The sequence below is a fragment of the Egretta garzetta genome, unplaced genomic scaffold, assembly GCF_000687185.1.
Source record: "Egretta garzetta isolate BGI_Z169 unplaced genomic scaffold, ASM68718v1 scaffold51, whole genome shotgun sequence".
NCBI lineage: Eukaryota > Metazoa > Chordata > Aves > Pelecaniformes > Ardeidae > Egretta > Egretta garzetta.
The window spans coordinates 2750804-2771839 of NW_009258549.1; the positions used below are offsets into that span (position 1 = coordinate 2750804).

The 21036-nt window shown below is 48.3% G+C and overlaps 2 protein-coding genes across 3 annotated transcripts; one reads left to right on the top strand and one right to left on the bottom strand.

The window, feature by feature from the left end:
• The first annotated feature begins 168 nt into the window (after nucleotides 1–168).
• On the top strand, nucleotides 169–1856 carry MAFF (MAF bZIP transcription factor F). The gene is made up of 2 exons (XM_009647844.2): nucleotides 169–336; nucleotides 418–1856. Exons 1-2 carry the CDS (start codon nucleotides 301–303, stop codon nucleotides 829–831), a joined length of 450 nt encoding a protein of 149 aa, XP_009646139.1. The 5' UTR covers nucleotides 169–300; the 3' UTR covers nucleotides 832–1856.
• A 1663-nt stretch (nucleotides 1857–3519) lies between these two features.
• Nucleotides 3520–21027, bottom strand: TMEM184B (transmembrane protein 184B). Of its 2 annotated transcripts, none has more exons than XM_035903172.1 (8): nucleotides 20881–21027; nucleotides 18248–18413; nucleotides 14649–14739; nucleotides 13974–14049; nucleotides 10727–10818; nucleotides 10266–10435; nucleotides 8842–9036; nucleotides 3520–6867 (listed from the first exon to the last, which is right to left on the bottom strand). In XM_035903172.1, the coding sequence occupies exons 1-8, from the start codon at nucleotides 20995–20997 to the stop codon at nucleotides 6626–6628; spliced, it is 1149 nt and encodes a 382-aa protein (XP_035759065.1). In that variant the 5' UTR covers nucleotides 20998–21027; the 3' UTR covers nucleotides 3520–6625. The 2 variants fall into 2 exon arrangements, with proteins under 2 accessions (XP_035759065.1, XP_035759066.1); XM_035903173.1 differs by lacking the exon at nucleotides 20881–21027 and adding an exon at nucleotides 16965–17151 and having other exon boundaries at nucleotides 18248–18334.
• Between the last annotated feature and the right edge of the window lie 9 nt (nucleotides 21028–21036).

A 21036-nucleotide genomic window follows, 5' to 3' on the forward strand; every position in this document is an offset into this window, starting at 1 on the left:
GGTTTGGGGTCCCCTGGGGAAGAGCAGCATCCCCACCGCCTCGGGGCGGGATGAAGGAGCAATGGGGGGGTCCAGCCTTCCCCCGTTATTGTTATTTTTTGCAGTCATTATTACTATTATTATCATTACTACATAGTTTTTTTTAAAGGAGTAGGGATGAGTCATGAGTCTGGTGGGGGGGACGTGGCCACCGGGCGAGAGGCCAGCAGGGCCGGTGCCCTCTGTGCCGGGGTGAGGGACAGGGGCAGGCAGTAACCAACTTTTCTTCTGGCTGCTCGGCAGGGCCAGCGTGAGGCAAGGATGGCTGCGGACGGGCTCTCCAGCAAGGCCCTGAAGGTGAGCACCAGTGGGACCTTGAGGGGTTGGGCAGGGGGTCTGGTTTTGGGGGTCTCAGGCAACCACCCCTCTCTCTGGCAGGTGAAGCGGGAGTTGGGGGAGAACACGCCGCTGCTGTCAGATGAGGAGCTGATGGGGCTGTCGGTGCGGGAGCTCAACCACCACCTGCGGGGCCTCTCCAAGGAGGAGGTGGCGAGGCTGAAGCAGCGCCGGCGGACGCTGAAGAACCGGGGTTACGCTGCCAGCTGCCGGGTGAAGCGTGTCTGCCAGAAGGAAGAGCTGCAGAAGCAGAAGATGGAGCTGGAGTGGGAGGTGGACAAGCTGGCCCGGGAGAATGCTGCCATGCGCCTGGAGCTCGACACCCTCCGGGGCAAGTACGAGGCCCTGCAGGGCTTTGCCCGCACTGTGGCTGCTCACGGCCCCCCTGCCAAGGTGGCCACAGCCAGCGTCATCACCATTGTCAAGTCCAGCACGAACCAGGCCGCCTATTCCTAGTGTCGGCCTCTGTCCCCCGGCCGGGCACAGCCCCCCCGGGGTGCCTTCCCCCACAAATCCCTTCCCGTACCTTCCCTGATCTACTTCCCACTGGGACCTGTGCCTGAAATCCTCCTTCTCCCATCCCTTGACCTCCAGCTCCTCCACATAGGAAGAGCTGCTGCAGCGTGGGCGCTGGGGCAGAGGACAGGACCCCATGGGTGGCCCCTGAAGCCCCACAGCCCCTTCCCCTCTGGCCTCTCCCCCTGCTGCAGCCCCCTTGACCAGGCACCCCTCACCCTGGGGGGTGCAGGCTGGAGAGGGTGAGCCTGCACCGTGGGAAAGCATCCCATGTCTCCAAGCTGGCAGGAAAACACCGGGCACCTCTTTGTTTTTTGGGAAGGGTACAGGAGAGCTGAGTGTGGACCAGGCACTCCCAGGAGTGTGCGTCAGGGAGGAAAACAAGGAGAGAGGTTTTGTGGTGAGGGACAGAAAGAAGGGGTACAATGGAGAGGGAGGTTGGCATTGGCAACTTGGACCACAGCTGGAGTGGGGAGGGAGGCGGCAGCATGGCTGGAGCCTCTGGGGATGGAGATGGCAAGGGAAGGTGGCAGGTCAGAGGGGGAGAGAAAGTGGCTGCGGGTTGGTGCCTGGTAAGGGTGAGCGGGATGGGAAAGTACCATGGGAGCCTGCAGTGCTGGGGGAGCCCAGAGGTGACGGTGATGGAGGAGGACCCTCAGATGTGGGAGAGCTGGGGGATGTGAGCAGGTTGGGTAGGCCAGGCTGTCGCATGCAAAGGGGAGAAGCAGTGGTGCTGTTTTATCTTTCTCCATCACGCACATCCTTCACGCCTCTTCCTGCCTATGGGACGCTCAGCCCGGCCGGGTGTTGCCGAAACACAGCAGCACCGGCAGGAAGGAAGTGGAGGCAGCTGGAGCAGAGATAAACACTGTTTTGCTCAGTGCAGGCCGGCTTGTGCAGCCCCACCAAGTGCTCCCCACCGCCTACAAAGCTCAAGGAAAAGGTGCTCCTGGCCTCTGAAAGTGAGGGAGCTGCCTGGCAGGCAGGTAGGCTCCTCCCTTTGTTTTTCCTCCAGCTTGGAGACCTGTGTGGGACAACCGGCTCTTCAGCAGGCTGAAATTCTGGAGAAGAGTTGGGTTTGCTAAATACAGGCAGCACAGGGGAGGTAACAGGATTGCAGACCTGTCTTGGCATCTGCAGCCATAGATGATCCCCCCCAACCCCTTCGCCCCTGCCTGGTATTGCCACGCCAGCCGCCCTCGGCTGAAGCCTCCATCCCTCCCCAGAGAGAGAGGTGCCCGCTGCTCATGGAGGGGGCACTGTGGTTAGCATCCCCCCTCCCCAACTCCTCTTGGGTTTATTTATTGCACGAACATAAGTTATTTTCACGTCCTCTTTGCCATTCCGCCTCTCGGCACAGCCAGGATGTTGGTACAGAGCCGTACTTTATATTTTATATATGCAAATCACATTTTATCTTATATAGAGCAAAAAAAAAATACTTATTTATTTTCTGACTTACAGTATGTGTCCTACCTGACTCCTCTGTATTTTGTAGACTTTACAAATAAAGCAAGTTTGGTTTTTTTTTTTTTTCCACAGTGAGAGTGTGGTCATTCTTGAACCCCAGGACTGAGCGGTATCTCAGACCAGGTTTTCTAGCTCCCTCTAGCTTTGCTGCAGGACATGTTCAAGAATGTGCCCACAAAAGATGGGATGGGGGGACAGCCCATAGAACAGTTTAGGTTGGACAATACCTTTAAGATCATTGAGTCCAGCTGTTAACCTAACCCTGCCATCCCACCACTAAACTATGGCCCTAAGCACCACAAAACTCAAGCTTGTGACTTTTTAGAATGCAGATTTACAATCTCCAGAAAAAAAGAGCTCAGTAAGCCAAGCTTAATGCTGAGCATCACTCACCAAAGCGCTGGTTCTGCTAAATCAGCTTTTCCTAGGAAAGGAAATTATTTTTGCAAGAAAAATTCCTTCCAGGCTGCCCTCAAACCTGGTGTGGGAGGAGAGGCAGGTGCAGTCAGGTCAACTCTACCCAAAAACTTCCCTGCTGGGTGACCTCACCGCCTGCCTCAGGAACAACGAGGAGGAAAGCAGGGAGCTTGCATCCACAGGTGGCAGGAGAAGGGGAAGGAAGTGTGTCAGGCACCTTACCAGGAGGTGAAGCCTGACCTCCTCCCTGTGGGGAAAAGCCACCCTTCCAAAAGCCATGGAAGCAATGAGCGTGTTCCCCTGAAGCCTGGATGGGTCAGGTCTCAGCCTCTTGGCCACTTGGTGGTTCTGGGTTTTACATTCATGTTCCCTCTTGCCCCTGCAAACTGCACTCATGGAAGAAAAGCCCAGAGCTGCTGTTTGCTGGGGCCCGTGTCAGGAAAAGCAGTCCCCCTTCTCCCAGAGGTGTTTCGCACCCAGCACCCACAATCAGGACTCATCTCTACTCAAGGTTTTTGACAAATGTGTTTGTTTCACTCCTGCCTTGGGCCATCAGTGATGTCTTGGCCCCAGGCTGCTTCTCCGTCAGCTCCTGCACACACAGACAGCATAAAGCTTTCCTCTCAAGAAGAGGATGAGGCAGACAAGACATACTGACCCACTAAGCCTCGGTCCCCAAAACAAGCAAAACCCAAAAATTGGTTCAGAGAAGCCACCCAGACAGCACCACGCAGAGGCAGCTTAAGTACAATCTATATTATCTCTATATTTTTATTTGTCATCATATTTGCTCATTTCTGCAGAGTATAACGTCACAAAGACCAAAATAGAGAGAGCGGCTTGTCGCTGAGCTCACATCAGTTAAACACGATAGGTACAAAACTAGGTGACTCTGTCTTATTTATCATACATTTTTTTTTTCAGTCATTTATATACAAAGAACTACTCTATATGGAAAAATAATAAACAAATCCCATGGGTATGTTACATGGTAAACAAAAAGGAAGGAAGGAAGGAAGGAGAGGGGAAAAAAAAGAGCAGCTCCAAGGGCCTACTCCTGGAACCAACACGTTTGTTGGGGCCCTGAGCTACCACAAGCAGACCTGCAAGACCACGGACGCCTTGGCCTCCTTGGTCTTAAGCTCTGGGTCTTACAAGATACTTGTTCCTCCAAGCCAGAGCGGCTTCAGAACCAGTCCTTGCTCTGGCACTTACCTGTTGCGAGGGAGAGCAGGAAGCTCAGAGATGATTTTGTGTGGTGTTAAAAAACCAAAAAGATTTATATATATATATATATATATAAAATTCTAACGCATGGCAGCTGGCTGTTGTTTGGGCGCTAGTTCTTCATCAGGCTTTTCCAAAGGCAGCTAGTGCAAAGGGGTTACACTTTAAACCACTACATACAGGAAGCTTTGAGAATATCCAGATCCTCTCTGCACAGCACATATATGCAGCATACATTTCAAAATAACTTTTAAAAAATGCTTCCCCAAGCCTGGTTCACCTTCAGCAGGGCAATCCCAGAGATTTCAGATCTCAGCCACCCAACAAAGATTGGGGACAGTCACCAATGAAGTGACTTTGGGACATCGTCAAGGCCTGCAAATGCAAGGAAAGGTGATGAAGGGATCATGTCCCATGCCCCACTTTCCCAAGAGAGAGGGGAAGTTTAAAATAAATACCTCAGGCAAAAGGACTATTAACTGAAGTCAGGGAAGATGGAAGGAAAGCCCATTCAATCTTCAGCCCTGATTTCCAGGTGACTTATAGCCTGAGGAAAAGGAGTTTTACACCAGGCCCCCACACAAAGCCTGGCAGATAGCGTTTGCATGTCCATTTAAGCAGCAACAGACCTAGGAAAAGCAGTAACTAACTGCGTGGCATCGCAGGGTGTGTGCAAATGGGGAAATCCAGCAGGCAGGGAAGCTGCTGGATCCAGTGGCCCTGCCTCCAGCTCCCTCAGAACAGTGAGTACGGAAGGAGACACTACCCTGACACCTTCCCCCATCTTCTCCTCACAGCAGGGAGCAAAGCCGCCTCTCTGCAAGCCCTTTCCCCCCTGCTCCTGGCCACCAGCTTCTGGCAGGGGTGCTGAGGAAATGAGGTGCTCTTTGCTCACAGTCACTTCTGAGAAAGCCAGCACATAGATTAAGATACAAGAGGAAAGGTAAACTCCAGGCAGTAAACCAGCCCCCAGTTCTCTTAGCAGAGCAACGAGGGGCAACCTGGAAACGGGCAGGGCTGCTGATGGCAGCGTAGGCATCAAGTGGGAGAGGAACAGAGAAACTACAGCTGAGAAGAGCACAGCGGCTTGCTCCAGCCTCTCCATTTTGCATCCTGCTTGGGGGTAGGGGCATCTTCTCTGTGGCACTTGAGTGTGCTTCTCCCTCCTCCCCCAGAAAATTTTAAGCAAGCAAGAGGCATTTCCTGGTCCCTGGATAGATCTATAGAGGGATCATTTTTATTTTGGCTCCACTAAATACCTAGGGGCCAATCCAAAATCCAACAAAAGCAAGGGGAAGCTTCTTTTCCTGCTCCCATGGATGCTGATTCCACCCTTGATAGCATCACATTTGCTGCAGGGCCTCTGAAGCGTGCAGCAGCAGCAACTGCTGCCTGGGAAACTAAGAAGGACAATTTTAACCAGCCAGGTCATGTCAGGTTTCAAGTCTGCTCCAGTTTGGCCCAGAACAGCTGTGGAGATAAAAAGCAAAGGAGGAGTGTGCAACATCCCTTCCTGAATACTCCAGCCTAAGGGCAAAACTTGTGCAGCTCACAGGGGAAGTCAGTGATGACAAGCATGGGGAGAGCTACTTGTGAGAGACCAGGACCTGCCCTGGTAGCTACCTGGTGCAATCCACACCTTTAAGAGGGGCAGCTATATTGATGGGGGGACAGGAAACAAGAAGAAAAAACATTTTAGTGTTTACATATCTTCCTTTCCCAAAGAGGGGTAAAAGAGGCCAGAGCTCTACAAACTTCCACCGCCTATCATGGGCCAGTCCTCAATCTTGTTAGCAGGAGACAAGACGCTCCAGGGAGGCTTCTTGCCACAGGAATGCAGGGGAGATGGGAAGCTTGGACACCCAGTGATTAGAAAACCTTGCCCTTCTGAGACAGTAATACCATCCCTGCTGAGCTTCAACAAGCATCTGCTTTGATGGGGAGCAGGGGGGGTGCAGGGAATGGAGGAACAGAAGAAAATCCTGTCCTTTTTTTTTTCCCTTGCTCACTCAAGTAGAGGACTGCACAACCAGGTGCTGAGGAAGGTGGGGGCAGCTGTTCTTTACCAAGTATTCAAGGCAATGGCTATAGAGAGACCAATCTCTGGTCTGGTCCTCAGGAATGCTTATCACTGCATCCTAATCCCATTTCCCAAGGATCACAGAGATGTTAGTACCGGGAAGCTGGGGGAGAAAACTGTGCCAACACCAACCATTCAGGAAGAGGAATACAAAGCAATCACATTGTCCAGTTGGAAAAAAAAACCCCAAACAAACAACCCCACAAAAACATTTTTGGCCACAACTCTGGGCTCTGGCCAGTCACACTCCACACCAAACTGGGCAGCTGTGGGAGGCCAGAGCCCCAAATCCTGGAGCTTTGCTTCAATTAATTCCAGTCAATTGCTGCTGTAAGGAATGGGCTCGAGAATGGAGTCCTGGCCATTCCTCCACCTCCATGCTGCCCATCGTGTCCGTATCCACAAAAGCTAATGGGAAGTGCCCATTTCTGCAATCTGAACTCTCTAGGAAGTGATACGACTTGCATGTTTCTGCTTCAATAAATTAAAATAAAAAAACAAAAGAAAGAAAATGACAGCCTGTGCTGTCAGTTTCCCCTCCTAGAATTCATCATCGGAGCTCAGCAAGAGGGTCTTCTCATTGTCGCGGGCACCCGAGCAGCTGTGGGAGCGTGAGATAATGTGACTGCCATTGCGCCAGGGTGGACCATGCTCCAGCGTCGACTGCTGGGTGTACTGCTGGTAGGCTGGGGAGAAGTTGTGGATCGCATCTTGGACAATGTCATGGGGGTTCATGGTCTCCTTGAGGCTGCTGGAGATGCTCTTCATGGGAGCACAGCGACCTGTTTGGGGTAAGATGGGGAGGGACAAGTGAAGAATACTGCTGCCTACCCCCACACCCCTTAACATGAAGGTAAGGAGAACAGGGAACATGCACTCCTAGATCCTGCAGAAGTTACTTTACAGACTCCCTTAAGCAGCTGCTGAGAAAATGCCACATAAATGGTGTCAAGTAGAGCTCCTAAATGCAGCCACTGATAGCCAAGTGAATCCACCTCAGCACCAAATGGAGGACATGCCATGAGAATGGAACATACCCAGAGCGACAACCTCCACTACACACTGCCTGTGCTGGCTTGGGTGTGCAATGAAGATGGTCAGGTAGGGAAGTGCTCCTGTAAAGGGTTTCAGAAGACAAAAACTAAGGAAATTCTAAAAATATAGGAGAAATGGCATTTGCCATTCCCAGTCACTGGAAATTAGACTGAAAGGCAGTATCAAAGTGCCCACAGGAATGAGATCATAAAAGTGGAAAGCAGCGCAAAGGAAGGAAAGGATGGGGGACAGGCAGTACTAGAGGCAGAACCACCCCACGGGCAGAAGGTCTCACAGTGATACTGTGAAAGAATCGACAGTTGGAGGTTGTCCCACCCAAGTGCAAGCACAGAGGAAGGCAATGTGTCTGTCTTTCTAGGAGCTGCCATTTCTCATGGCTTCTAGGTCTCATTTCCAGCGTGGGCTTCTGGCTCTGCCCAGTCCTGGGGATGAGCTCCCCAAATGACCAAAGCATGCCCATCATCTGTGCCAATTATGAAAGTGAAGGGAGGCTGGGGTGAGAGCACAAACCAACTGCTCTGAGAGCCTGTGCAACTCTTTGGGGAGAGATTCACACAGTCCTGACAGAAATGCTCTAAAGTCATGTGTTATGCCACTGCCCACAGGGCTGTTTTACAACTTATGATCCAGACAACCCTAAAGCAGCTGTGTGAGGCAGTCGAGTTACAGACCTAACAAGGAAGGGGGAACACGGGACAGAGCAGGCAGTAGGCAAGCTGGGAATCAGGACAGAACAGCATCCCAGTTAAAAAACCAACAGACACAAACACACAGAACATGCTGTACCTACCGTATGGCCCATATGATGGAACAGCTGCATCAGAGACCAGTGGCAAAAGCAAGGGAGAGATAAAAGGGGGGGGGGGGGCAGAGAGAGAGAACAAGAAAGAGAGAGAGGAAATAACAAGAACTGAACAAGACCCACCACCGAAACATCCCCCTCTGTACTGGCCAGCAGTTTGCCCTTTCATAGCCCACAGATATCATCTCCCCCAGCTGTGGCCACTTTCCTTCGAAAACCTCTGGGGCTGACTGGGATAGAGGGATCATTTACAGGAACATGGCCCAAGGGCTGTTATCTTCCCGCACCTCAGCACAGACTCCCCCCAGCAGGAAGGAAGCCCTTTATTTGGAAAACATTGAATGTACTTGCATAGACTGGGCACAAGGACCCCCTTTTCCCAGAGACAACATCCACCTCCCTCTTCTCCAGAATAAGACTTCTAGCAGCCCAGCCCTCACAAAGTCATTACAGGAAGATCCTCCTTCTCCTAGCCAAACATATTGCCAAAGCACAGCCTCATCTTCCTGAGCCAAATTCAAAACAGAGCCTGTTTCAGGCTCTGTCCCTCCTGCCTTCAGTCTGTTGCACAATCTGGAGCAATGGAGTTCCCCTTTGGGGAGACAGGAAGAAGGACAAACCCACTCTACTAAAAGGATGCAACTTCTTGCAGCCCTCAGGTCTGCAACAAGCTGTCGTGGGTGGCAGACTGGGGAACTGAAAAGGGAACAATGCAATTCAGTCAAGGTTTCTGCCCTGCAGAGATGTTGCACAACAAATCAGACACCACGAAGGAGGGGATGTGATGTTTTCCAAGCATTCAGGTTGGGAATCATATCAGTCTGTTAGCTGCCAGAGTGACCAGTCTCCACCCAGTCTTGCTACCAAGACATGCCATAAGCCCTGGCATATTTCCTACCTTGGGCATCAAGTCTCTTGTCCACATACACCTTGTATGTGAAGGCATGGCGCAGGGCGATGGCTGCGAAGAACATCTCCACGCAAATGATGAAGTCTTGATACCCAGCAGCTACTGTGCCTTCACCCACAGACACGCTGGCAGAGTGGATTTTGGGGATGGCACCACACTTTTCCAGGATGGCCAACAGCATCCCTAAACAAAGCAACAAGCTCATGTAAATGTGCAGAAAACATGATCGCATACTAACTGTAAGGAATGGAAATAGCTGTCTGTGCTGCATGTCCTAGATGCAAACTCATTTAACACAGGAGCTACAGACAGAGCGGGCTAGATACTCCCATCTACACTCACCTGTACAACAGAGAAAGGAGGAATAAATGAGACAAACTTGTTTAAGCAAAGAATGTTCAAACACTGACCCTCTTTTATTCTCAACTGACACATAAACTAGCTGCTGCAGGACTTAGTCAAATCCAAAAGCGCAAGAAGCAGTCAGATATTTCAGTGAGCGCTTCTGTGATCTCAGCACTTCTGGTAGCTAGAGCAAAAATTGAACTAACAAAGCTTATAATTTAAAAATGTTTTGTAAAAGCATTGTTGACACACCATTGCAAGAAAGATGTTTCTCCCTGTTCATAGCCAGGTGGCTGAAGAATTCCAGAGAAGGCAGAAAGCGCGTGACCAGATGGCTCAAGATGATAAACTAGACAGCTTATTAGTTTGTCTGTAGACACGGAGGATGGGCCATACTCCAACAGCCTAAATTCCACCTAAGTTCCTACTCAATTAGTCTTTGAAGTGCAACTCAGTAAACCTAAGTAGGGCATTGAACAGGGAAACGCTTAGAGCCAATTAGTAAGAAGCACTAAGCTTAGGTGGAATTTAAGCTTTCTGAATGTGTCTCTGCATCATGCGTACGTATTCCAAATGTCCTTCTGCTCGGTGGTGGTTCTGTGGCAGTGCACGCTGCATTCAGCCAGCTTTCTGCTTCACATGAATCACAGACGTACCATTAACATTTTATTTATAGAGCACTAAAAAAAAAAAAAAAAAAAAAGTACTAAAAATTTTTAGATGTGCCACTTTAATCAATAAAATGGCAGCATGCAGATAAAATGTTGGCAGCTTGCGCTTTATGATTGTCCCAGGGATGCAAAGGACTCTTCACCCAAACAGCTGTTTTTGCCAGGCAGATATGGACACGCACAGGGACAGTGAGGATTCAGGAGCACAGAAGCAAAGGTGAAAATGAACAAAACAGGTTTCCCAGAGAAAAGCAATAAAAGACTATTAAAAATAATAATAATAATAATACAGAAAGACATTCTGGCTATTAATCAGCATCTATTCTATGGACTCTAGTGTCTGAGCCCCTGCAGAGAGCTCTTTGTGCCTACCAAGGGAAGGGAAAATTGCCTCACCTTGCCAGAAGGACAGGAAGATGACAGACTTCACCATGAAAAACTTGAGGACTGGGCTATAAGGACTGAGTAGCTCACGTGTGGCAAAGTAGAAAAGGAAGAGGGCATACAGTGCCAGGCTGACAGAGATGTTGTAGATGATCGTCACATAGAGGTAGCCACTGGTTACACTGAAAAGAGAAGATATACGAATGCCTGAAATTTCAGCATGATCTTTTCCCCTTGCCGCTGTCACTGGGGAGTTCTAAGACTCTGTTTCTTTCCTGCCTCCCTGTCCCACTCCCTCCCCCAAACAGAGGTAGAAAAAACCTGAAACCAACAGGCTTACCCCTGCCTGCTTTTCTCATGTGCACATTCAGCCCGTGTTGTCCCCCTGTCTTTTCCCATGGCCCAGCGGACCACAAGCACAGCTGGGCAGAGAAGGGGCAGCTGAGGCTTGCATGATAGACAAACAAACTTACTCAAAGTCACCATCCTGGTACTTGCTGAAGGCTTGAAGGATGACTGTGCTGATCGCCATGAGGGGCTTCACCACACAGAACTGCAGGGTAGCCTACAGGAATGAGAGAGGAGGAATGAGGAGGCAGGAGGTGCAAGAGGCCAAGTTCCCAAACCAGCACCATAATGGAACGTCCACTGGGACAACTTGGCAAAGCAACACAATCCAGCCCCAACAAGGCATCTGACCCCACCACCTGCTAAACGATTGTGCTTGAGGATTGCAGCACCCAAAAGGAGACAAAGGAGATTCAGAAGAAGTACGTGTGCTATCTTACTTGTCCAGAAGAGGAAGAAAAACCTCTCTGTATGTTGCTCCTAGAAGATGCTCAGCTGCTCTCTTCCAGAGCTGTTTTTCATAGGCTGTGCTGCAGAACATTTATGCACAGTAACAGCATGGGAAAAAAAAAAAAGAATCCCACACTGTGCTATGGTATAGGCACAGCAAGTTTAACAAAAGATACTGAGGAAGGGATGCAAACTCCAATCCATAGTTGCCATGAAACTAGGCAAGAAGGTCCCCTGGTAAGAGGGGAACCCATCTCTCTGAGGATGAATTTTGACACCTGCCACCATGTTAAGACATTTTGTATACACAGTGATACAGTGATATGTGTTGCCAGACAGAAGTTAAGAGCTATTCTGTTGTCACCCACACAACCTTTACTGAATCTCCCCAAAGTCTCTGTGGCACTTGGGATCAGCTCTATCCATTGTGCCCGTATAAATCACTGCTTCTATTGGGACAATTCCCATCTCAAAGCCACCCCATTCTTCATCTTTCTGGAGATGCTGAACTTCAAGGTCCTAGGAGAGTGGAGGGTTGTGACCCTAAAAACATCACCCGTGTCTCCCTGAAGGAGGCTGGAAGAGCCCAGGCAGGTGCTGACCTGCGCACATGTGGGGAGGGCTGTATATGGAAAGAAGGCAAAACCAAACAGGAATAATTGCTTTGGATACGATGCAATTTGTTAGTGGTCATAAGACTTCAAGGAGATTAAAAACCCCAGCACATGCCAGTTAGTGAGTCACTGTAAATATGTGAACTGGAAAAGGTCAAGCTAATTGGTAAACAACTCTGTCCTCTGAGCTTCCCCTCCTTCCAATCTGGGGATGTTTTAACCATTTCCCTGCAATCCAAACCACCACATCCTATTTTTAGTTGCTTCCCTAGAAGATGCTGCAGCATACGGGAAGCACATGGATGGTGCGTGACCCATCTGTGAGGGTCACCAGACACAGACCCAGCAAAGAACCTTGATCAAGACATCTTTAAGGAAATAAGCTGTCCAGATTTTACACCACAGCCACCAGCACACCACCCAACTGCTGGAGGGCTGCAGGCAATGCAGGCAGACTGACTGACCCACAGCAGGCACCTGCCTGAGAACAGTTTGGGGTGGCACTGAAGATGGAAAGAAGGAATGGTTATAACACACAGATTCCTTCAGGATGAAAGGGGCTAGAAAGAGCAGAAAATGGGCAGGTGGTGGTGGGAGGCCACAGGACTGCTGGAGATGCTGAGAGCAGGGATAAAATGGGCAAGGTGCTCCTTCCAGCATGTTCCTCTTCCAGATCACCACAATGGTGGATACTGCACAGATCAACACTGAGATCTGCTCTGTTTCCCTTTTGCACCAACCTACCCAGAAATTTGCCTTGAAAGGTCTTCCCCAGCAATCCTAGAAGTCTAGAAGTACTAGGAAGTGAGTCTTAGTGCTGAAGATTTCTCACCAAAGCAACATTTAAGCTCGAGCCAAGGAGGACGGAAGTACTTAAACATCCCTCTGCAAGACACCTCCCTCACAGCCTCCACTGCAGAGTTAGCAGTTTGCAAATGGCAGGCCTGGCTAGAAGAATTGCTGCCAGATAGCAGCAAAGCAAAAGCAAAATATCCACCTAAGCCTGAGTTACCAAGTGAGTTGTGGATTTGTGGAAGCAGGCAGAGTGTGCCCCCCTCCCACCCCCCCAAAGTACTTCTAGTCTTTATCGTTGTGAAAAAACCTTCCAAACACAGCCAGGTGCAATCCATGTGGAGATAACTGCCAGAGGCTGCAGGACATGAGGAACAAGAGGTCTAAGGGAAATAATTTCTCCAGCACTCAATCACCTTGATGGATGTTATGTTTACTTATGACATATTTAAAAGTAAAAGTTAACATTAGGAGAAAAAGAATAGATAATGCACCAAATCAAACACAGGATGTACAAATGAAGCCCAAGAAAAACAGGTGAAGCAGCATGCTGGGAGTAGCTTAGAAAATAAAGTATCAGGGAAGAAAATAGAAAAAGCCATGAGGAAAGAATGTGTGACAGAGACAAACAAAACGGAGAAAAGAAAGATGTGGTCCCTTGAAAAAGGCCAATCATGCTGCAGAGATTAACACTGGATATTACTATGAAGCTGCATTGTATCTTTGATGTTCCTGCAGATTTCTAAAACACAAACGATGGGGCATGATGTGGAAGAGAGAAGCCAGGGCAGATATCTAGACCCAGCAACTGGAATTACAGTGACCTGAGCCCTTTCAAAGAACCAGACCTGCTTCACACTCTCTCCAGAGAAGCCTCATGTGTTCATTTCAGCAAGTGAGCAAAGCCTTAAAACTCACCTGCTGTTTTAAGGTGGCCAGAAGTGACTGACCTGGGATGAGCAGACAAGGGCTGTATCGAGGTTTAGATCTCCCCCATTCCCTCCCCCTAGATGTACCCAATTCAGCACAGACAGACACACATGGTGAGCAATACTCGGTTCCTCCTACAAGACGTTGTGTCACACTTAACCTCCACCCCCTCCTCAACTCCAAACCACAACAGCAGCACTGGGAATTCAGGAGGCTGTTACACAACTGTGGGGTGTCTGCAACACAACACAGCCATCAATTTCTTAAAGTTGGGACCTCTGCAATCCAGAAAGGGACAAGGAAATCATAATTTCTTCCCAGGGCTAAAGTGAGATCCAGGAGATAAATTGGGTCTTTTGCTAAAGCCTTCCTGATGTGGGGTTGAGTAGAAAATGTTAAGATCATTCAAAACAAACAAACAAACCAATCCCAGAATATCCCCTCTTGTCTGCAGGCCTCTCAAAATGATATTATAAACCCTCTCAAAGGAGTGCTCATCTCAGAAGTTCAGCAGCAAAAGGTACCATTGCCACCCGCCCACACCTCATTCATTTCTAGAGGATGGCACAGTTCCTCCAGCCCATACCTGTTTGCAGAACCTCAGGAATCCAATCGAATAGGTCTTTCCCCACAGGCAGCAAGTCCCGTATACACAGCTGGATCTGAAAGAGCCAACACAAGATGACAGGGTTCAGAAGCAAGATTTGGGCTAGAGTGCAAGATTCCTACTCTCTTCGTCTACCTCTCTGTAGCAAAGTTGCAGGACCGGTGCTTTCTCCAACCATGATTACAGTTACAGCCATACCCTCTTTCAGAGCCATGTTTAAAACATCCTGACTCCACACTCCAATCTTTTTTTTTTTTTTTTTTTTTAACTTTTTTTTTTTTTTTTTTTTTAAATCTTTGGCTCTTGAGCGCTTATTCCTGGAACTGAGCAGCATGGGAAGAAACACAGATCCCAGAGGAAGCACACACAAACAACTGAAGACAGAAAAGATTTAAAGGAGGAGAAGGGAATAAGAACAGAGACAAAGGAGTAGGCAGGTGTCCAGAAAAGCTGTGCATCAGCGCAGCTTGCCTAAGAGGATGTGATCAGCCTGATCTGTCTCAGAGCAGGGTACTGGTAAATCATCACCACCCATGCTGTCCAGTCCCAGCAGACATTTGCCACCTGACACAGTTTTTCAGGGCAGGGATAGACACATGGTAGATGGGCACAGGAGGAGGAGAGTGTCATGCTGCAAGCACAATAAATACTCACTCAATTGGTTTCCCTCTGATCTCAGACATGATGGAGCTCTCCCCTCCCAAGTACTCATAGCAGAGGCTGAGAAAGTTGTATATTACAAAGGCTGCAAAGACATCAATCAGAGTAAAATGACAATCAACTTCAAAACAGGTGCAAGGACCAAGCGTACAGGCAACAGACCAAACATTAGCAGGGACTGCTTATGCAGCATCTTTCCCTTCAAAGCACTCCAGATTATTTTCACTGCATTTATCATCCCCTACCTCAGCACTCACAAGACTATCTGAACTGGAGTTTGGCCAAGGTCCCAGGCCAGTTCCATGACTCACACCAAAAGGGTCACAGGACCGTTTAAAACCGTGGTCAGTTTCTGTTTTACTTGGCACCTGAAAGATGCCATTCTTTACAGGGTTCCTGTGCATTATTCCAGGACATTACACCGGTACTAAATAATTTGGAAAAGTTCTCCCTGATCCATCAACCATATCTTATCTCCTGTATTTAACCTTTTAGGTGATGAACAGAGTTCTCTCTCTCCAACATAACCAGACTATAGACATAAGAGGTGGAGAAACAAAGGGGTTTTACCAATCAGTGAAACTCTGGTGGAAATTTTTTTGGTGGAAATTCATGTCTGGTGGAAATTTTTTGAAAAAAACAGGCTCTGTGCTTCATTTCCTCAGAAAGCTAAAATTTGTGTACTGAATAGCCTCCTCCTGAGGCCACCTCTTTTCTGCCTTCCCTAGCAGCCTGGTACAGATGAGGAAGAGCATTCTCAGACTGACTGCTAATACTCTGCCCCATTTCAATTCTCTTCAAGGCTCAGTTTTGCTGATACATATAAATGGAGATGGAGACACCATGGCAAGGGCTCTCATAACAACTACAGACATGTCTCCTGTTCGTGGGATCCAAACCCATTTAACTGTGCATGCAGTAAGCCTGTATGTGCCTTGTCTGCCACTTTCTTGACTTGTTATAATCACCGATGGACCCAGTTGTGAGATTTTTAGGGCAAGGACTGTACTCCTAAGGTTGCCACATAGAGCCCTGGGACAAACTGACAGACCAGGTGACCCTTCTTTCAATGTTATTTTCCATGATAGTCTGTATCTGGACATTCCCTGGAATGCCAACACCCAAATCCCGATTTTGGCCCCCAGCATTGACATAATACAAAGAGAAAATAACTTGGGATGGAAACAAAAGTCTTGAGGAACTTTGAAATAAGAACAAAAGCCTAATAATACTCAGTACTGAGAAGCTGACCTTACCAAGCAGATGGTTATTAGACCTGAGGTCAAATTTTCCCACGTGGATGAGCTTCCAAAGTCAGAGACAGACATCAACTCTAATTCTTCTACTACCATCCATACTATGCCCTGGAAAAGAGGTTCTCAACACTCCTCAAAACACTCAGTCTCAAAATATTATGTTTATGGCTTGTAGATGTGCCTAGCTGGCAAGAATGCTACAGCACATAAAAGCCAGTGGTATACCTGCTTCCATGTATGTAATGGGGATATTATTATTCCATATGTAATCCTTGTTATTGAACAAAGTTAGGTTATGTTCACACAGCAAAGATTTTGTGAAAGCCTTAATTAGGAGGGAAAACATCAACCATGGAAAACTTTTATTTAAATAACTGTGGTAACCCCTTTTGACTGCAATTTTGCTGCAACTTAGCTGACAGCTCCCAGCACCCAGAGGAGGAAAAGCTGAGCTTTTCCTATTGTCCTCCAGTGACCCCTGCCCTCTGATGTGGTCATTACAATACCAGCTGCCCATTCCACAAGCACTAGGGAAGAGATGACATCAGAGGAAGAAAACAAACAACCAAAAAAAAAAAAACCAAAAAAAACCAAACCACCACACCAAACAAAAAAGGGAGGGGGAAATATCTGCCCCTCCGTCCCTAAAAGAAATGAGCGCTAACTATCAAAGTTCACCACACCAGCAAAAGAACTCTTCTCCCATTCCTGATCCACATTCATCAGATGGTGCTCATGAGATCAACATAACAAAAAAATCTCCTTGTGTCAGTGTTACTGACACCCAGGTTTGTACAGAAGTAGAGTCATGCAAAAGAGCAACACCAAAACATGTCCCTCCTAATGCACACTATGAAACGCAGCCCCTAAGCGGCCCAAGCTTTCAAAATTTATTAACAGGTCTTCTCCCTGTTCCCAAATAGGGCTCCCCCCACTTTGCAACCTAATACTTTCCCAAAAATGAAATTATAAGGTGGATGGCAAAGGAAGGCAGAGAACAAAAAGGCTCTTTCAAAACAGTCCCCAGAAAAAGCGAGGGAGAGAACCTGCTGACCAAAGGTGCTTTTGCCTCCACCTGTAGTCTTTTCATGCAGCCCGACACGCCGAGGTGAAATCCAGAGCATGGGCTGCCTCCTGAGCAGACACTCAGATGTTTCCAAACTCCCCGAGCAAATGAGGCAGAAGGATACTGGCTGTTGCTAGGAGAGGAGTTTCACAGAGCAGCAGGATTCCTGATAGACCTACACACGTGGATAGGGCAGGGAAGGAGGGAATTAAAAAAACCCAGGCCCAAACAAAGATGCCTTTTGAATCACGTGCGCGCATTTGCCATCTGCTGCTACATCTCCGAGCATTGTTGTGGATGTGAAGGAGGGCCTGCTGGTCCCTTCAGCTGATTAACTTGTTCACATGGCCAGGGGCACCTCTCTGCAATGCAGATCTCACCAAAACAACTGCACCAGTGAGTTATGATTTAATGAGGCTATGGTGATAAACTGTCTTCAAAAATTACACTGCTAGAGTGCAGCTTCTCCTGCTGGATGGGTAGAAGGCTCCTTTCTGGATGAGATCAGGAGGGAAGTTTAGATAGCATTTATCAGAGAGTAACTGTTTCCCTCAGATAAAATGCCAGTGGTATCATCTGCAGTATATATTCAAAAAGGAAGCAATCAGTAACTCACCCTGAACATGGCACCCTGCCTCCTGCTTGACTCCAAAGCACTTTACACCTCACCAACACCAGCACATGGTGGCTGTGCTACCCTGCGTGATCACACAAGTAGCCACAGGATGGGACCAGAAGAATATGTCACTAACAAACTGCGCCAGGAAAACAGGACAAAGCAAGCATCTGTCTGCTAAGTTAGTGCTGTTCCAAGAACCGGGAGCTAACCGATACCTCACTTTAAACACTGAGCTAGAATCAGATTTTTGGCTTTACACTTTCCTGAAGCAAAGGACCCAAAAAAATCACAAACTTTGTCTCTACAGAAGATTGGAGGGAAAGCCCAACACATCTTGTCATGCTCAGAGGCCAGCGAGAGAAAAGGTTGGGTTGGACGGGGCTTTGAGCAACCCCATCTAGTGAAAGATGCCCCAGCTCTCGGTAGGGAGGTTACACTACATGATCTTTAAAGGTCCTTCCCAACCCAAACCACCCTATGATTCCATGATTTTCAGTCACTGAGCAAACCACAGTCAACGAGTCAAGCACAACATAAAACTTTATCTCAGTAGGTGACAGAGATGCTTTCTCCACATGCCCAACCAGAAGCCAAAGTTCTCTCAGGGCAGACACTTCCCACCTCCCCCATCTTCTGCCTGACCCCTCCTTACCTTCATAGCAGTCCCGCACTGTGCCAAAGTAAACATAGTACTGGTCATTGGTGAAGAACAGGAGGCTGAGCCATGAGTCAAAGGCGTAAATGGGCACAATGAATAGGATCCGAACAATGTAGCGCTGTTCGTTTGGGCAGCTATAGCAGCGAAGATGCATGTAGATCTGAGAGGACGGAGAGGGGAGACCAGGATCAGCGGTATATGGAATAGAGAGGAGAAAGTGGAACTGGAGAGTCAACTGGGCCAGGAAAAACACTCAGTAAATCATCTCTTGATTGCCTCCAGCAGCCTTAAGGTGGTAAGCATTAAAAAAAAAAAGCAATCACTATTATCTTATGGCATCCATATAGCATCCCTTAGCTTGCAGAGTGGGAAGGGAGAGAAAAAGTAGAGGCACTTCTAAATCTATTTTCTTATAGGGAATTAATTTACTGTTCTCATCATCACCTTGCCCGTATTCTTTTGTTCACACCTTTTTTTCCCCTGGTTAGCAATCTCATATTCTTGCTATCCTGTTTCAGGTACCTAAGATTCACAACACTGAAGCCTGCTTTGCTCTGAAGAGGGAAGGGGCATACACTTAAATGCATGCTCATTGTAAACACTCTCATTCTCCTGGCAGTTTTGGATGCTTTCGAGACTTTCACCTGAAACAACCTAAGAGAGCCCTTCACAGCACTGCCAAGAGCTGATAAGCCACGGCCCGTCTGCTCAAAAAGTGCTATTCTGCACATTGGTGACAGCACAGCCAAAAGCATCAACCATCAAGCGAGCACCAAGCTCGTGCACCGTGCCCAAAGGAGCCACGCAGCCACAGTGCGTTTTGTCTGACTGTCTGCACACATGCCAATCCCTCTAAGTCACTGGCTGGGGGGAGCGCAATGTCCCCACCCCACCGGCTCCCACCTCTCACAGTTTGTTAGCCATCATTAAATCCCACACCTAAGATGCTTTTTCACAGAATACCCACCTCCTGGAAAAGGTATTGGCCACAAGCATATTCTGAAGATGAGCACCACTCCTGTAATGGCCTAATAACACGGCCAGAGCTTCAGCGCAAGTTGTGGGTACGCTCTGTCGGCCACAGAGTCAGCAGAGGGCACGTTCTCCAGAGGCAAGACAACCCTCATCAAGCTGCTGCCCCAACTGCTGGGGTTAATAACCAGTTTATTACATACGTGCCTCACAACTGACCGATTTGACTGCCTGAAGAGGCACAAGCATTTGTCTGAAGCTTCACCCTGCATTTGGGGGTTCTGTGAGGATTCTCCGGGGTCTAACGAAGCATACATTGATGATCTCACCTTTCTCTCGTAAGGGAGAGGGGGTTGTCGCTCCCCAGCTGTCTGTTGCTCATCTCTCCCTGCCTCTTGGCCAGATCTGGTCAAAATCGACTGAAGGGCTCTAAATACTTCTGTTTCCTCTCCCTAATCCATGAGGAGCTCACAAAAGCCTCACTTCCCGAGGAGAACAGGTTGAAAATAAACTAACAAACCTTAGGGATATTTTTTCCTTGTGACAATCCCAGTGACACACCTCACCCAGCACAGGGACAGCTGACACCAGAGTTCAGATGACTCCAAGCTTTGCCCTTGGGATGTCACAAGAGCCCTGCAATCTGTGCGCCTACAAGAACACAGGAACTGCTGCCTTGTAAGAGGACAACGGCGCATTTCAATCAGCATCATCTCTCTGGCACTGACCTCCATTGCTTTCTTCAGAGAAGGGCATTAATGCCTAACTGTGCAATGCTATACTGCAGAAGAAAGATTTCTTCCTACCCTTAGTAGGCGATCAATTTGACAGGAGGATCCATGGCACTTGTAATTGTTACCCAAGCTGGTGAAACTGCAGGTGTTACTCTTATTCATCAGTGACTAATCCATTTTTGAACTTCACTAGCCCCTGTACTCCTACAATAGGCTGTAGTTTTCTAGATCCTAGTCATCACTCTGGAATCTACGGACCAACAGGTACAAAACACAGGTTGATAAATAACAGGGCTTGCGTTTCCCCACTGTGTTTTTCAGTTCACATGACAACTGCATGAAAGAGAGGTACAGAACAGGATGCAGGGTTTGACTCGCTCTGGCTCCCAGGACACCTGCCCCAGAAAGAGGGGAGGGGAGAAAAATTAAAATAAAACATTTCCTGCTACTCCTTTCCGCAGCAGAGGTCAGCCTGTGGAATCCACTGGCACAAGAGATCAAAGGAGGTACGTCAAACAACAGATGACCACGATCATTTAGCTAACAGCTGACACAATAACAAAAATGGCTAGATTCAGCTACAAGACCTGGGAAAGGATGGCTTGAGATAACACACCTTTCTGCAAACACTCAGGAGATGGCCAAATGTTTTACACCTGCTAGTTTTAAAGAGTTTGCTTCCTCTCCATTCACACTATGGAAAGAGTCTGAGCCTGGGCAGAAAAAGGCCTTCATATAAAAGTTGCCACCTTGATGAGCACAGATAATCTATTAGACCCCAAAGAAGATGTCCTGGTACCACTCCAGAGCCTGCAAACCCCCATCACACTGCTGTACCTGGCAGAGTTATGCCAGGGGATCACATGCATTCCTCACATGGGGAAAAGAAAAGGATGAGAAGTATGAGCAACAGGGTTTTACCTGATGGCAAGTGATGAGCAAAGCTGTCCATACAAAGAAACCTGAGATGGCCTGAGCAGCGGTGGTCATGAGGAAAATTGGCTGCTCCACAGCCGTGGGGCTGCCATCCTCCGGCATCCAGGAGCAGGTGGGAGCCACAGCTGGAGGGGTGGGGGG

Coding starts and splice junctions, on each gene's coding strand:
- TMEM184B (XM_035903172.1), bottom strand. CDS start 20,997: ATGCCGGAGGATGGCAGCCCCACGGCTGTGGAGCAGCCAATTTTCCTC. Junction 10,819..13,973: donor TCCTGAGGTTCTGCAAACAG/GTATGGGCTGGA, acceptor TCATTCCTGTAG/GCTACCCTGCAGTTCTGTGT. Junction 6,868..8,841: donor CAAGAGACTTGATGCCCAAG/GTAGGAAATATG, acceptor TACCCCAAACAG/GTCGCTGTGCTCCCATGAAG.
- MAFF (XM_009647844.2), top strand. CDS start 301: ATGGCTGCGGACGGGCTCTCCAGCAAGGCCCTGAAG. Junction 337..417: donor TCTCCAGCAAGGCCCTGAAG/GTGAGCACCAGT, acceptor TCTCTCTGGCAG/GTGAAGCGGGAGTTGGGGGA.